At 38.8% G+C, this 13,458-nt stretch overlaps 1 protein-coding gene across 2 annotated transcripts; it reads left to right on the top strand.

The window, feature by feature from the left end:
* The first annotated feature begins 792 nt into the window (after nt 1-792).
* Nucleotides 793-11,896, top strand: LOC103476353 (mitochondrial Rho GTPase 1-A-like). 2 transcript variants are annotated; one of them, XM_081615711.1, is made up of 19 exons: nt 799-1,035; nt 2,916-2,974; nt 3,119-3,200; nt 3,594-3,637; nt 3,717-3,770; nt 4,161-4,213; nt 4,493-4,601; nt 5,718-5,831; nt 6,120-6,218; nt 6,346-6,454; nt 6,546-6,666; nt 6,987-7,071; nt 7,200-7,345; nt 7,486-7,580; nt 7,800-7,930; nt 9,055-9,138; nt 9,259-9,381; nt 9,459-9,664; nt 11,663-11,896. In XM_081615711.1, the coding sequence occupies exons 1-19, from the start codon at nt 999-1,001 to the stop codon at nt 11,775-11,777; spliced, it is 1,866 nt and encodes a 621-aa protein (XP_081471837.1). In that variant the 5' UTR covers nt 799-998; the 3' UTR covers nt 11,778-11,896. The 2 variants fall into 2 exon arrangements, with proteins under 2 accessions (XP_081471838.1, XP_081471837.1); XM_081615712.1 differs by lacking the exons at nt 6,120-6,218; nt 6,346-6,454 and having other exon boundaries at nt 793-1,035; nt 6,497-6,666.
* The last annotated feature ends 1,562 nt before the right edge of the window (nt 11,897-13,458 follow it).

The raw sequence follows: 13,458 nt of genomic DNA, 5'->3' as shown, positions 1-13,458 counted from the left end.
GAAACCAGTAAGGTGCTCCCAGTGTCAGAATCTCACTGAGGAAGAAACTGGATTAGGTTTTCTGTCACTTTATTATTTCTGCTATAACTGATGTATTTTCACATATAAAATAAGTCAATAGAGTTTAATTAGCAATTTTTATGTCTTTGTGTCATGAGGTAGATCTCAGGAGGCTGGTGAGAGAAAAAGTAGATCTTGGTCTCAAAAAGTTTGGGCACCCCTGTCCTAGAAGTTCCTGTCGCCGTCCCTTGGTCTTCTTTCCTTTGTGAGGTTTAGCTGCTGCCACGCTTTCCTGTGTGAAGCACAGCGAGTAGCATAACTTCACTATTTAAGATGTTTCAGTATAATTTATTAACATCTAAGCTATGTAGAATTAAGTCAAACTAAATTTGCAGCAAGATTTGTATTTCAGGTACAACAGTCCCTGTTAAATATCAAAAATTCTAACTTCTTTTACTGTGTCATTGAATATTAATTTGATCTTTTAGCTAATGCTAATTACTGTTAGCTCCTTATCGATCCATCACAAAGTCACACTTGGATAAACTAGTAAAATTGGATCCTTAAACAAAAGTCATGTCACTATCTTGCTCCAAACATCAAAATTTTTTGCTTTACCGCTGTTACGTCGCTGCTACCAACTGGAATATAGTGTGGGTTGGTTGGTTTTGGAGCAAGAAGGCGGGTGGGGGAGATGACATCATCGGCCAAAATTATAACTTTTAGTATCTCAACAACAGAAACTGCACAAACATTTTAACGGAACAAACGGAGCACTAACCACTCCGACTATTTGCTGGATTTTTTGACGTGGGGGTGTCGGCTTCACACAGCTCAAACTAATAAAGTTGGAGGGCCCGACGTTAGGAAACCAACCGCTGGAGCGGTTAGGAAACCGCTGTAACCGCTCCAGCCGCCGGAGGAGGGAGGCGGAAGGCTCTCTGAAGACTCAATGAAACATTAAGGAGTCATTTCTGCCGAGGGAAGCCAGTTGATTCATGATGAAGGACGTGAGGATACTCCTGGTTGGAGAACGTAAGTAGAGGGACGCAGTCGGTAGATATGGCAGACTGATAAAATGAGCTATAGACTCAGCAGGGGGACCTTGTCAGTTGCCCGCGGAGCAAGTTCTAAAAAGAGTCATTGTCACCAGGGAGCACTGCCAAAAAAATATTCAATTAAATGTTTTTACCTTGAAATGATATTTTAGCTTTAGAATTTTTTTTAAAGTGAATTATATAAACGTTTAAAATAATTTGCTGTATGTATACAACTCTTTTCTGGGGTTCAAGTTAAGACGACTGTTATAGGATGTTAAGCTGTACCCACAGCACGTCAAAGCCTAAATGTTACTGGTCAGTTTACTTTTGTTTATTTGGGGGGATTGGCGCTTTTTCTGCAAGCTAAAATGAATGAGCGGAGTTTGATCCCACTCGTAGTTCTAACAGCGGTCATTTGGATCCCGGCTGAGCTTTTTACCGTGTGCGCCGTTCTGGTGGGTCACCGGATGGCTGACATCTGCCGCTCCTATACTGAGCGTCTCAGACTGCGGGTTTAATCTAGTCGAAACGTTCCCCCAAAGAGTAGAAATTAAGCAAGTCTAAGTTTGATCCTAAGCAAGCATCAGCTTCTCCTTTGGACGTCTGACACCACCTGAACCTGGGAATCAACATCCTCCCCTTTTCCGTGGATCAGTGGCGCAACTACATTATTCAGGTGGATGCAAAAACATAGATCGGCGCCCCCGTCACGGTGAAGGAGCGACGCTCACTCAACACCCCCCGCCCCCGATGTTTGCAAACAAGACGGGGTTTTGGCGCCCCTCTGGTGCTGCGCCCCTATGCGTTGCATACCCTGCATACCCACTTTTTGCGCCACTGCCGTGGATCATGGGTAGGCATTGATTTCATGTCTTTATTATTTAGCATCGTTTGTATAAAAAAAAATAGAAGTAAAAAAGTCCGCTGTTTTTGTGGTTTAGGTTTGTGCTGGTTTTGCGTTGGAGGTGGTTGTGCTCTTGCATGTGCAGTGATAGTTTTGTGCTACTCCGATCAATTAAATGTTTTTACCTTGAAATGATATTTTAGCTTTAGAATTTTTTTTAAGTGAATTATAAAGACGTTTAAAATAATTTGCTTTATGTATACAACTCTTGGGGTTCAAGTTAAGAATTATGCGCAGACGCCTGTAGACGTCCTACAGGCAGGAGGATGTTCTGCCTGTAGGATCCTACAGCTGTAGGATGAGCTAAATCTGATGGGTGACCCGTCAGCTTTAGCTCACAGTTACTGAGCTGTCTGAGAGGCAAATAGTTGTAAAATATAATCATACAGATCCATTTTTTTAGACTTTTTGCAACTTTTCACTTTGTTGATTTTACTGGATTACAAACATACTCTTGTAGATGAATGTGGTTTTGTATATGTTCTTAGTTTTAGCATTGGCAATTGTTAAAAACGGAGGAGATTAAAAAATAAAAAATAAAAAGATTTTCTCCAAAAGTGACAACAAACGTGCATAGATTAGAAATATTTTTTCTCCTCGTTAATGTCAGTCAGTGGGAAATATTTTAAAAATATTTTAATTGATATGTATTTAATTGATATGTTTAAGTAGTTATTTGAAATATTAATATTACAGCAAGTAATATTTTCTCGATGGTCTTTTTAACTTTGTTGTTCCTCCAGAGATTCACATGTCGGACAGTAATGTTTTGGGACATTTGCAGAGTGAAGAGTTATGAAGCTTTTTATAGCAATCTTTTGAGAAGATGTGCAACTCTTTTTGATATTTAATGATGCAGACAATATTTCTCTTAATGTAGTAAAACTCTGTTTCCTTTTCCTGTACCCATCATGCTGGAATAAATGTCAGAGTGCTCTGAATAGCTTCATTGTTTTGCTTTTGTCCTGCAGCCAAGGTGGGGAAGACGTCACTGGTCATGTCTCTGGTTCGTGAGGAGTTTCCTAATGAGGTACGTATCAACATAAAGTCTGATGGTGTGTAATATGTCAGATTTTAACCTAGAAGGCTGTTTATTACACATATATTTGGGTTTTATACACTTATAGTGAAAAAATTATGCCAGCCTGGATTATAACGGTGATCTGTCTGTCAGGTTCCTCTCAGAGCTGAAGAGATCACCATCCCAGCTGACGTGACCCCAGAGAAGGTACCCACACACATCGTGGACTACTCTGGTAACTCTACACACACACACACACACACACACACACACACACACACACACACACACACACACACACACACACACACACACACACACACACACGTTCTCTCAGAAAAACAGTAGAATCGACACAATTAACAAATCTGTCCGTATTAAACTCCTCTAGCCTTCCTGCGTTTGTTTGTACTTTAAATTTATTTTAATACATGTCTACCAGGCCAGAATTTGTTACTTATAATAAAGGCTCAAGCTTTAGTCACTAAGTTACCTATTTATGTGTCAACGTTATTTAGATTCTTGATAATCCAAGAGTTTCTCCAAGTAAAGCATCAAACAGAAAAATATAAAAATTCAGGAGGTATAGAAAAAAAATGTCAGTAATGTTTTTTTTAATCATATTTAGAAGCAGAGCAGACTGAAGAGCAGCTCTATCAAGAAATCTCCAAGGTATGCCTGATTTCATTCTCACGGTTGTTCTTAGTTTATCTCATGCGTCTCAGGCTGATGTTTCTGTTTCTCTTTGCAGGCCAACGTGATCTGCATAGTTTATTCTATTAACAACAAGAAGTCCATCGAAAAGGTGAAAATAATTTCCCTCCACAATAAGCACAGTTACAACTACAGTGTGTTTAAAAACTGAGTTTAATGCCCTAAATATCAGACCTGACCAAGGCAGGTCTGCAAAAATGAATTTTGATTCTGATTTTAATACTTTACAGATCTGGATATTTAAAAAGAAATATTTTTCTTTGTTATTTACATTCCCAGTTTGCAGCTTCTACACTTTAACTCTGATGAATGTAGAAATGTTTATTTTAAATTAAGGGTCAGGTTTTGTACTGAGATCTCAATATTAGCTGAAAAGCTTTAAAAGCTTTGGTTATTTGACTCTGGAAATGTAATAAAAATATGTTTTCTTGATCATATCTGGTTCAGATCATTAGCAGAATCTAGTGTTTTCCTCCTACAGGTGACAAGCCACTGGATTCCTCTTATAAACAACCACACAGATAAAGAGAGCAGGTGAGTAAAAGCTACAGTAACAATCATTCTTTCATAGTTAATCCTTCACATACTTTTTCAGCTCATTTAATTACAGAAAGCATTTTAAAATGTTTATTTTTTTGTGGTTTATGAGATATAGCTTGATTTTAAAAAAGAAACTTTTATTGAAGTGATACTAGCAAAGATTTTTGTCTTTACAGACACAGTTTAATAAATGAAAAAAAATGTTGGTGCTGCTGATTGGTTTTATGTTGATCAGCTTCATTATTTCTGTAACAATAACTGGCTGTATTCCAGGGTACCACTGATTCTCGTGGGGAACAAGTTGGACCTGGTGGAGCACAGCAGCATGGAGACCATCCGGCCCATCATGAATCAGTACCAGGACATTAAGATCTGTGTAGAGGTAAAAAAAAAAAAGCAAACTGATTCAACTTCTTATTCTTCACACAAGATGATGAATATAATGCAAGTAGGCTACAGGATCAGTCTTAATTACAGTAGAGAGATGAACCTATGAAACGGTGAACAGAGATCAGACCCCGATGCCGTTTACATTCTGGCTGAGTCTTTAATGGGTTTACGTTACAGAGTCCCTCGCTCAGACGCCCTGATGTGGCTGAGTTAGAGGCTTGGCTGGCATCTCTCTGCATTGCTGCTTTTATTCAGATTTCTAACATGCCACATGTCCCAGCGCAGTTTTTCCCTCTTCAGACAGATCGGTTACAAGGTTAGAGAAGCTCAGCAAGATGGGCGTGAGAGTCGGCACATGCACTGTTGGCACAGATCTAGACTGTCACACCTTCCGCACTAAATAACGTGAAGCAGTGTTTTACTGCGGCCTCAGAGAGGACAGGGGTTACGATACGCAACATGGAGATCTGGTTCGGTTTGTCCAACTTGTTAGCAGAGGATGTAGGCGTGAGATGCTGGTGGTTTGATAACTCTGAGTAAAAGTATCAGAGTTTACAGTATTTACACAAAAATCTCATATTGTTTCCACAGATAACATGGGGCTGCTCTGGGACAGCGTGTGATCATCACAGAAAACCCCCCGTGTCTCTGACTTGTTGTCCAGCATCAAACACTTTCACCTGCGGAAACAATATGAGATTTTTGGAAATGTAGCTGGTTAAAACCTTTGTTTGATTTTTAACAATTAATTAAAATCCCCACCCCCCAAAAAAAATTGGTTCCGTTTGCTACATTTTTGTGAGGATTTGCAAAAACGGTTTTAGTTTTATACATTGCTAGATGTTAAAAACTGCAAACAAAAGGTGAAAACCTAAATTTGAAAGAGATTTGTGTTGGTGTAATAAAATCAACTCTAAAGTCAACAGGAGGCATTGACTTTGGAGAAAGAAGTCCCTTTGTGTGCAGAGTAAGTAAATACGTATGAGGAAATGTATCCTTATGAGAATACTGCATTAGTATTTTGCATATGTATTTATCTCCATCATTGAATCTCTACTAAGCCTTTTTTCTGTGCAGATTTCTAGTTGGACATTTCTTTTCCCCACAGTGTTCTGCCAAGAACCTGGAGAACATCTATGAGGTTTTCTCCTTCGCCCAGAGGGCTGCTCTCCGCCCGATGGGAGAGAAAGCTTTCCTCCTCTACTGCCCAGAGGAGAAGAAGGTGAGGTTTGTTAGAAGCAGAACACATTTTGGATCATCTAGGAATTAGGAAGTCATCGTAACATCGAGTTTATTTTCGAAATGCTGCTTCTAGGATTTTGATGCTGAAGGTCTGACCAGCTGATGCCAGTTTTAGATTATTCAGATTTATCTTTAATAGATTCAAGCTCAATCCTGCATATAAAAAAGAGGAGAGGGAACTAAAGAGTACTTTTCCTCTCTGATGTCACCTTCAACAGATCTAATTATTTTAACCCTCATACATTTCAACCCCTCCTGTGTGTTGCAGCTGAAACCTTCCTGCATTAGGGCTTTAGCTCGGATATTTAAGATCTCCGATCTGAACAACGATGGGGTCCTGAACGACGACGAACTTGACCTCTTCCATGTAATTCTTTAATTTGATTGTCAGATCTGTTGCTACAGAAATTAATGTAACCTTATTTAAAGAGCTATATTTAAGTATGAACAAATCTGGGAAAAATATCTCAATGTGTTACTGCTTATGTTTACAGATAGTCTGTTTCAATACGCCTCTGGCACCTCAAGTCTTAGAAGATGTGAAGGACATGGTGATGAGGGACATAAACAACGGATTGAGATATGATGGACTCACCCTGAGAGGTCAGACTTGTGTCTCTTTTGTTTCCTTTACCTCTCTGTCAGGTTTTGACCGGATCCCAGATCCCATCCTCTCATTGGCTGGTCGTTGCAGGCTTCCTCTTCCTGCACGCTCTGTCCATCCTGCATGGTCTACACGAAACCGTGTGGACGGTGCTGAGGAAGTTCGGATACGACGACAACCTGGAGCTCACGCCGGCATATCTGTTCCCTCTGTAAGCATTTACTCAAGACACAGTTCTGTTTGACACTAGAAATTATAAAAACATACAGATAGAGGAGTCTTGCTGAAAACACTATTTCCCTTCTCTGCATTTAAGAGTGCAGTCAAATAAAAAAACAACACCTCAGTGATTCAGTCTGACTCTTGAAATGTTTTATTACCTCATGGCTATGAAAACCTGCCAGCAGTCATATGGTCCTGTGTGGTTGCCTTATGTAACACAAACTGACCCAGAGTCCGTCTCTGTTTAGATGCTGCTGTTGGAAACTCGTCAGGTCAGCTGCTGAACTAATGTTTGCTCCTCTATTTCAGGATAAAAGTCCCTCCAGGCTGCACCACTGAGCTAAACCACAACACTTACCTCTTTCTGGAGAGCGTCTTTGACAAACACGACAAAGTGAGTGGTCATGCACAACAGAGCTGTTTAGCTAGTTTGTGCCTGTTTAGTTCAAAATATGCTCCTAATTTTTAATGCAGCAGTTTTTCTGCCAAAGCCAAAAGTTTTACCTGATTGGTTTAATGCAGGACAAAGACTGTGCGCTTTCCCCAAAGGAAGTGAAGGACCTGTTCAGCGTGTTTCCCTACATGCCCTGGGGTCCAGATGTCAACAACACGGTGTGCACCAACCACCAGGGATGGATCACATACCAGGGATACCTCTCCCAGTGGATGTGAGTGGCTTTCTATTAATACATGCATTCAGGCGCCTCTATCCCACCAACTTTGATTAACCCAAATACCTTCAACACAAGGTCAGACACCAGAGTTTCAGAGCATCTAAGTTCTGATTTCTCCTTGTTGTTGCTGGCAGGTTAACAACATATCTGGACTTCCAGAGGAGTTTGGAGTATTTAGGTTACCTCGGCTACTCCGTCTATGAACCTGACTCCGAAGCTGCTATTACTGGTAATGGATCAGATTGTGTTTAATGTTAAATGTTTTTTTTAGGTAAGCTGCAGCTGAACAAGTAAACAGGGATTTTTAAAAAACAATGGATGTTATCAATTTAATCTAAATGGTTTTGTTTCTGTAAAAGTGTCTAAAAGTTGTTAAACATATGCAACGGAATAATTATTATATTTATTTATTTGTTGCTTTTATTTTGTGTATCAATTTCTTCCTTAGTGACGCGTAAAAAGCACATCGATCTGCAGAAAAAGCAAACGCGGCGAAGCGTCTTCCAGTGCAACGTGTTGGGGGAGCGCGGCAGCGGGAAAAGTGGCTTCCTGCAGGCTTTCCTCGGCAGAAACCTGCAGGTTGGTCAGAGCGACCATGAAAACACTTTAGAAAATGCATCTCATATTATTTATTTCAGATGTGTCACATTATTTATTGATAATAAATGTTTGTATTTGTAGAATGTTGCAAATTACAATAAATGTAAATGATTGAGAACATAAAACTGAGTGAGGAAATGTTTGGTTTACAGAAAAAACTAATAACTATCTTAGTAGAATTTGTTTTTATATACAAATAATCTATGATTTGCTACATAATTTGATTTTCACGTCAAATTTCATTTCATTCATTAGTATTTTGACTTACGAACTGCAATGCACTCATTCAAAAACCAAAACAATGAGTTTTCACTACATTTTTTAAAAACGATTGAGAAATTTTGAAGAATGTACATTTAGTGTCGGGTTAGCTTGTCTGTATTTATAAGTCTAATACTTTCAGATTTATAACAAGGCTAATTTATTTTAATCCAGACATCAAATAAGCTGTTAAACAGCCCTGTACCTCACTCCAAAAAAATAAAGCCAATTTCAGAATTTTGTTGCGTTTTGTTTCATGATTTGTGGAACCTTTAGATAATAAAACCCAAATATTAATTGGAGGGTTGTCTAAAGACTCCAGACTGGAAAAGTATATTATTTGAAATAATAAAAAGCAGCCGGAGCCCCAAAACAATTAAAGGGAATAGTAGTTGTTTGCTCATGACAATAAATGGATCAGCCAGTGTTAAAATGCTGGTCAGCATCTACAACGTGAAATTTAAAGATCCAAAATTATTTTCTGCTTTGATATTTTATGGAAAACTTTCACTTGTTATGAAATCTAAATGTAACACTTGTTGAAAACTGTGTGGAAATAATTTATTGCACTCTACAGTACTTGTAGCACATCACCCAACACGCTTATTGTTAATCCATTCTTCAAAATGGCAAAGACAAGAGAACATGCCATTCAAGTGAGACAAAGATTTGCTGGTTTTTACAAAATGGCTGAAAGAAAAAAAACAAAAAACCCTTCCACCCAACCTGGCTGTCCTTATATCTGTCTACTTCTGTCAACAAATAATTCAAAATTAACTTATTTTAACTCAAAGCAAAAATGTTCCTTAAATGGATATTATTGACTTCATTGTCCACCACAGAGACAGATCCGGATCAGAGAAGACCACAAGTCCAACTATGTCATCAGTTCGACCTACGTTGACGATCAGGAGAAGTACCTGCTGGTAAGAACCTTTTATTCTGAGCAGAAGTTCTCCGGATTACTGCTAAATAATCGCTCTGTGTTACGGCTTCAGTTCGGGGCTGACAGCTAATCCCTCTGTTTCTTGTCCGCTCTCCTCCAGCTCCACGAGGTGATGTCAGATTTTGACATCAGTTCCGAGCCTGACCTGACCTGCGACGTGGTCTGCCTGGTGTACGACGTCAATGACCCTCGTTCTTTCGAGTACTGCGCTAAAGTCTACGAGGTGCGGCTCCAGACGGTTAGGTTGATAACTTTCTGTGTCAGTATTAGAGCAAAACATTTGATTATTTCTTCCTGCAGCAATGCTTCATAGACAGCAGGACGCCCTGCCTCGTGGTCGCTGCCAAGTCCGACCTGGCCGAGGTTCAGCAGCAGCAGTACAGCCAGTCGCCCTTCGACTTCTGTCGCAAGCACAAGCTCCACCTCCCGCAGCCGTTCACATGCAACACGACCGAGGCGCCCAGTATGAACCTCTACACCAGACTCACCCACATGGCCATGTACCCGTGAGTATCAAAACACAACCAAACCTTTTCTCCTCATCTAACCTGTTTTTTTCTGGGAGATTATCTGACCATAAGAGATTAAACACCATTGATTTTATTATGTAACTTCTACATGATGTGATTCACCTGAAGATGTTCAAGTTTGGTCTCAGTCTCTGAAATCAAGTTTCCACTTTTCCACCGTACGTCCCAGGAAAGTGTCTCTAACTCTTAGTCTCTAATAAACCAGAGCTGAATGGTTTCATTCAGTCATTTAAGTCTCTCTAAACCTGATCGGGGTCTTACAAACTCAAAGCTCTTTGATCAGATTAGAATTCAGATTGGATTATGAAGCACTTAAAGGGATGTGCTTGTTTAATCTCATTTTAGCCCCATTCTTTAAATACTGAAATCACACAATCTGCTGAGTGCGAGTAGCTATTTTTCAGTTCAAATAGAAGTCATGGCAGACGGGCTTCTGGGTAAACTGAGGCTTGGTGATGTTGGGGATAAAATCTGCTTTAAACATTAGATTATCAGCAAAACCAGCTTGTGTTTGTTCTATTGATTCTCTGCAGCCTGACTGTCCTCATGCTTCACTTCTCAATAAGCAGAACTTAGTCGTGCATTTTAAGTTTTTGGTTTACAGCCAGCAGGTTTTTGTAGAGAATTGTTTTCACATTATTTGAATTTTTGCCAGATATATGAATTTGATGTGATCAAAGTGATAAATGTCTGACTGGACATGGACTCGCCTCAACACACTAAGCAGCATGGTCAGGATAAAGCTGCTGTGAGGAGGAGTATTTATCTTCATCTTTTCTTTCGATGGTAATGAAGGTATAAATGTGTGTAAAAAAACAACAATTAATTCTCACTTCTACAAATTTTGTTTTAATTTAGTTGTAATCTTTTGGCTAAAATTTAACTTAACGCATTTAACTTGTCTGCTTTAAGTCGGCTTGAATTTTACATCTAAATTATTATATCACAACTATTAAGGAATTTTAGTCTGGTTTTTCGTTTTATGCTTACAAGAACAACATAGTGTTTCGTTTCACTATAAAGACGTCTTTAAAAAGAAGAAAAACTGGCTTTGGTTTTCTTTTTCTTATGCTTTTAACTGGTTTTTTGCTCCTTTTTTTGCTTTCTGTTTAGTTCGCAGCTCATTATTGCCTTTATTCGGTTAGCAAATGTTAAACAGCTCTGGAGGAAACAGGAGATTATAAGATGTGATTTTTATAGTAATAGAGTTGAGAAATGTTCAAGTTTCAAGGATTTTTCTTTTTTAAATAATGTTCTTCGAAAGCCTCTTCAAACCTGCTTATTTAATAATGTAAATAAGCAGGTTTATTTACCTGCTCATTTACATTATTAAATAATGTAAATATTTAACAATAACTCATTAGTTATGGTTTATAATTATTCATGTGAGATGTAGTTATAGTGCATTAATTACATTTCTTTATTCTGGTTTTGATAGATACAATTTTGAGAACATGTCATCTGAATTAGATTAATTAGATTTTTAATGCTTTCTCTTATTAGAGTGAAAGTTCACCAACCTGATCTTAGCCTGTTTTCTCTGGTAACTAACTTTTCATGCACAAAGCTTGTAGCTCACTGTATGTTTAAAACAAAGTTTGATAGCTGTCCAGACCAGAGATAAAGGAAGGGCAAATATCATACTGTATATTGTTTTTTATTTTATCGTCTCATTTCCCCCCTCCGATTCCTCCAGGGCTGCCATAGAAATTGGATAATAAAGTTTTGTTGTTAGATTTGCTGCTTTTCTGACACCCACCTGTTTCTGTCCCTGCATCTCCTCATTGTTTGACCCTGGATCTTTAAACCAAATGTCAAAACAAAGCCCAGGTTCATGTTTCAGGCTCATTTTTATCCTTCGTGGTTCAGATTCAGGAAGTTGCCCTCTGTGGAAACCCTTCAGCTTTGCTTTGTCAATCAGAGAAAGTTGGGTGTTGACCCGCCCTCACCTCCTCGGCCTCTCTCCTCTCTCAGGCACTTGGCCCAGCCGGACCTGAACAACTCCTCCTTCTGGCTCAGGGCCGGCCTCTGTGCCGGCGTGTTCGCAGCGCTGGGCTTCGCCATGTACAGAGTGCTAAAACACTGGTGATGGCGCGGCACAAGACGGCGGCTACTTTCCACTTGGGTCCTTTTTGTTCCTTTCTACTAAAAGGAACAAAGAGACTAAAATAAAATAAAATAAAAAAAAGACTGCCTGAGCAAACCAAACCTGCCTCTCCCCTTTTCTGTCCAAGCAGCACAAGCGAGAAACAAACTTTTATACAATTCTGGTTTATCTGTATGTAGTTGGCAAAGAAAAGAGACACTATTTCTAAATAAATTACTCGTCTGCACTAATATGTTCTGGGACAAAAGAGACGCTAATGAGAAGGTCTCCCTCTCCCACCGCATTTTACTGAGAAGCACTGAGTACATCCTGGTTCTACAACTGAGATGACTGAGTCCTGTTCCCTGGCTGTCCCGTCTGAGAGCTGAGACAGACTGGACAATGCAGACTTCAGGATCAATGCAGACTTCAGGATCAATACAGACTTCAGGATCAATACAGACTTCAGGATCAATGCAGACTTCAGGATCAATACACACTTCAGGATCAATGCAGACTTCAGGATCAATACAGACTTCAGGATCAATACAGACTTCAGGATCACAGAGGAGCTGGCAGGCATGCGGTCAATGAAAGGGGGAGTGAGCTCTTGACAGAGGGAAATGCATGTCTGTGTTACCAGGTTGTATTTCTCTTTCGTTATAATTACACAAAATGTAATTCATGTTGTTCCTTACCTGACTGAAACACGTTTAAAAGCTGCCATGGTTTTAACCGTGTTACTTTAAGATTAGAAGCCCCTCCTTTTTATTTCTTCTTCTGTGGTATTGTCTTTAAATTGTTTGCGCCCCTTAGATCCTTTTGTCATGTCGTCCTGAGGGAGAGGTGTGTGCTGTTTATTTTTCATCTAAATACATCCAGTTTATTTATAGATCTATTAAGTTAATTTTTATCATCACTATTGCAATATATGAATATGATTGAATAAATGAATCCATTCTGTAATGTAAATATTTAAGTGAACCTACGATGGCAAAATAGCAGGAATTAACTTTAATTTTGTTATGTAGTTTTGTTTAGTGTAGGCCTTGGAGCAGGCAGACCATAACATGTTTTTTTTTCTATTTGTTGTTCTCATCAGAAATAAATTGAGAAACCATCAATTTTAAAGAAATCCCATGTCACAGCCCTGATCATTCAATAAAACCTGAAAGGATCCGGTTACATCTGGAAAGCTTCTCGCTGAAATGGGACAAACTGGTGGGCGTGACAACAGATCTGTTGGTCAGCTGTTCAACATAACAAACCATTTCAGATGTGAAGAGATTAACAAATTTAAAAATTAAATCTGATGACAGTGTTAATTTGACAGAATTGGTATTAATTCTCGTTTCAAACCTAATTGTTCGGCCCTGAACAATTTGTTCACTTTTATGAATATTTACAGAATATTCAGATTTCTTGTTACCAAAAGAAGCTGATTTAAATATTTCATTATTAAAGAGATGTGAGAAAACATATAATGAGTCGAGATTAAATTTGAGTCATTGTTGTTTCGGCCCTCCAACACATTTCAGATTTTTTGGGGGCCCCTGAAAAAATAAATTTCCCTCCACATCCTGTTGTAGAAGATTATTTTGATAGCAAAGCGTATAAAATTAATTAGCTGCTTTATTTTAACTAAACTAATAGTAATAAAATACACACTTTTGTTAACCTGTAG

The sequence above is a fragment of the Poecilia reticulata genome, chromosome 14, assembly GCF_904066995.2.
Source record: "Poecilia reticulata chromosome 14, P_reticulata-male-v2, whole genome shotgun sequence".
NCBI lineage: Eukaryota > Metazoa > Chordata > Actinopteri > Cyprinodontiformes > Poeciliidae > Poecilia > Poecilia reticulata.
The sequence above is the reverse complement of the archived record's forward strand: the minus strand, read 5'-3'. Positions and strand labels throughout refer to the sequence as shown.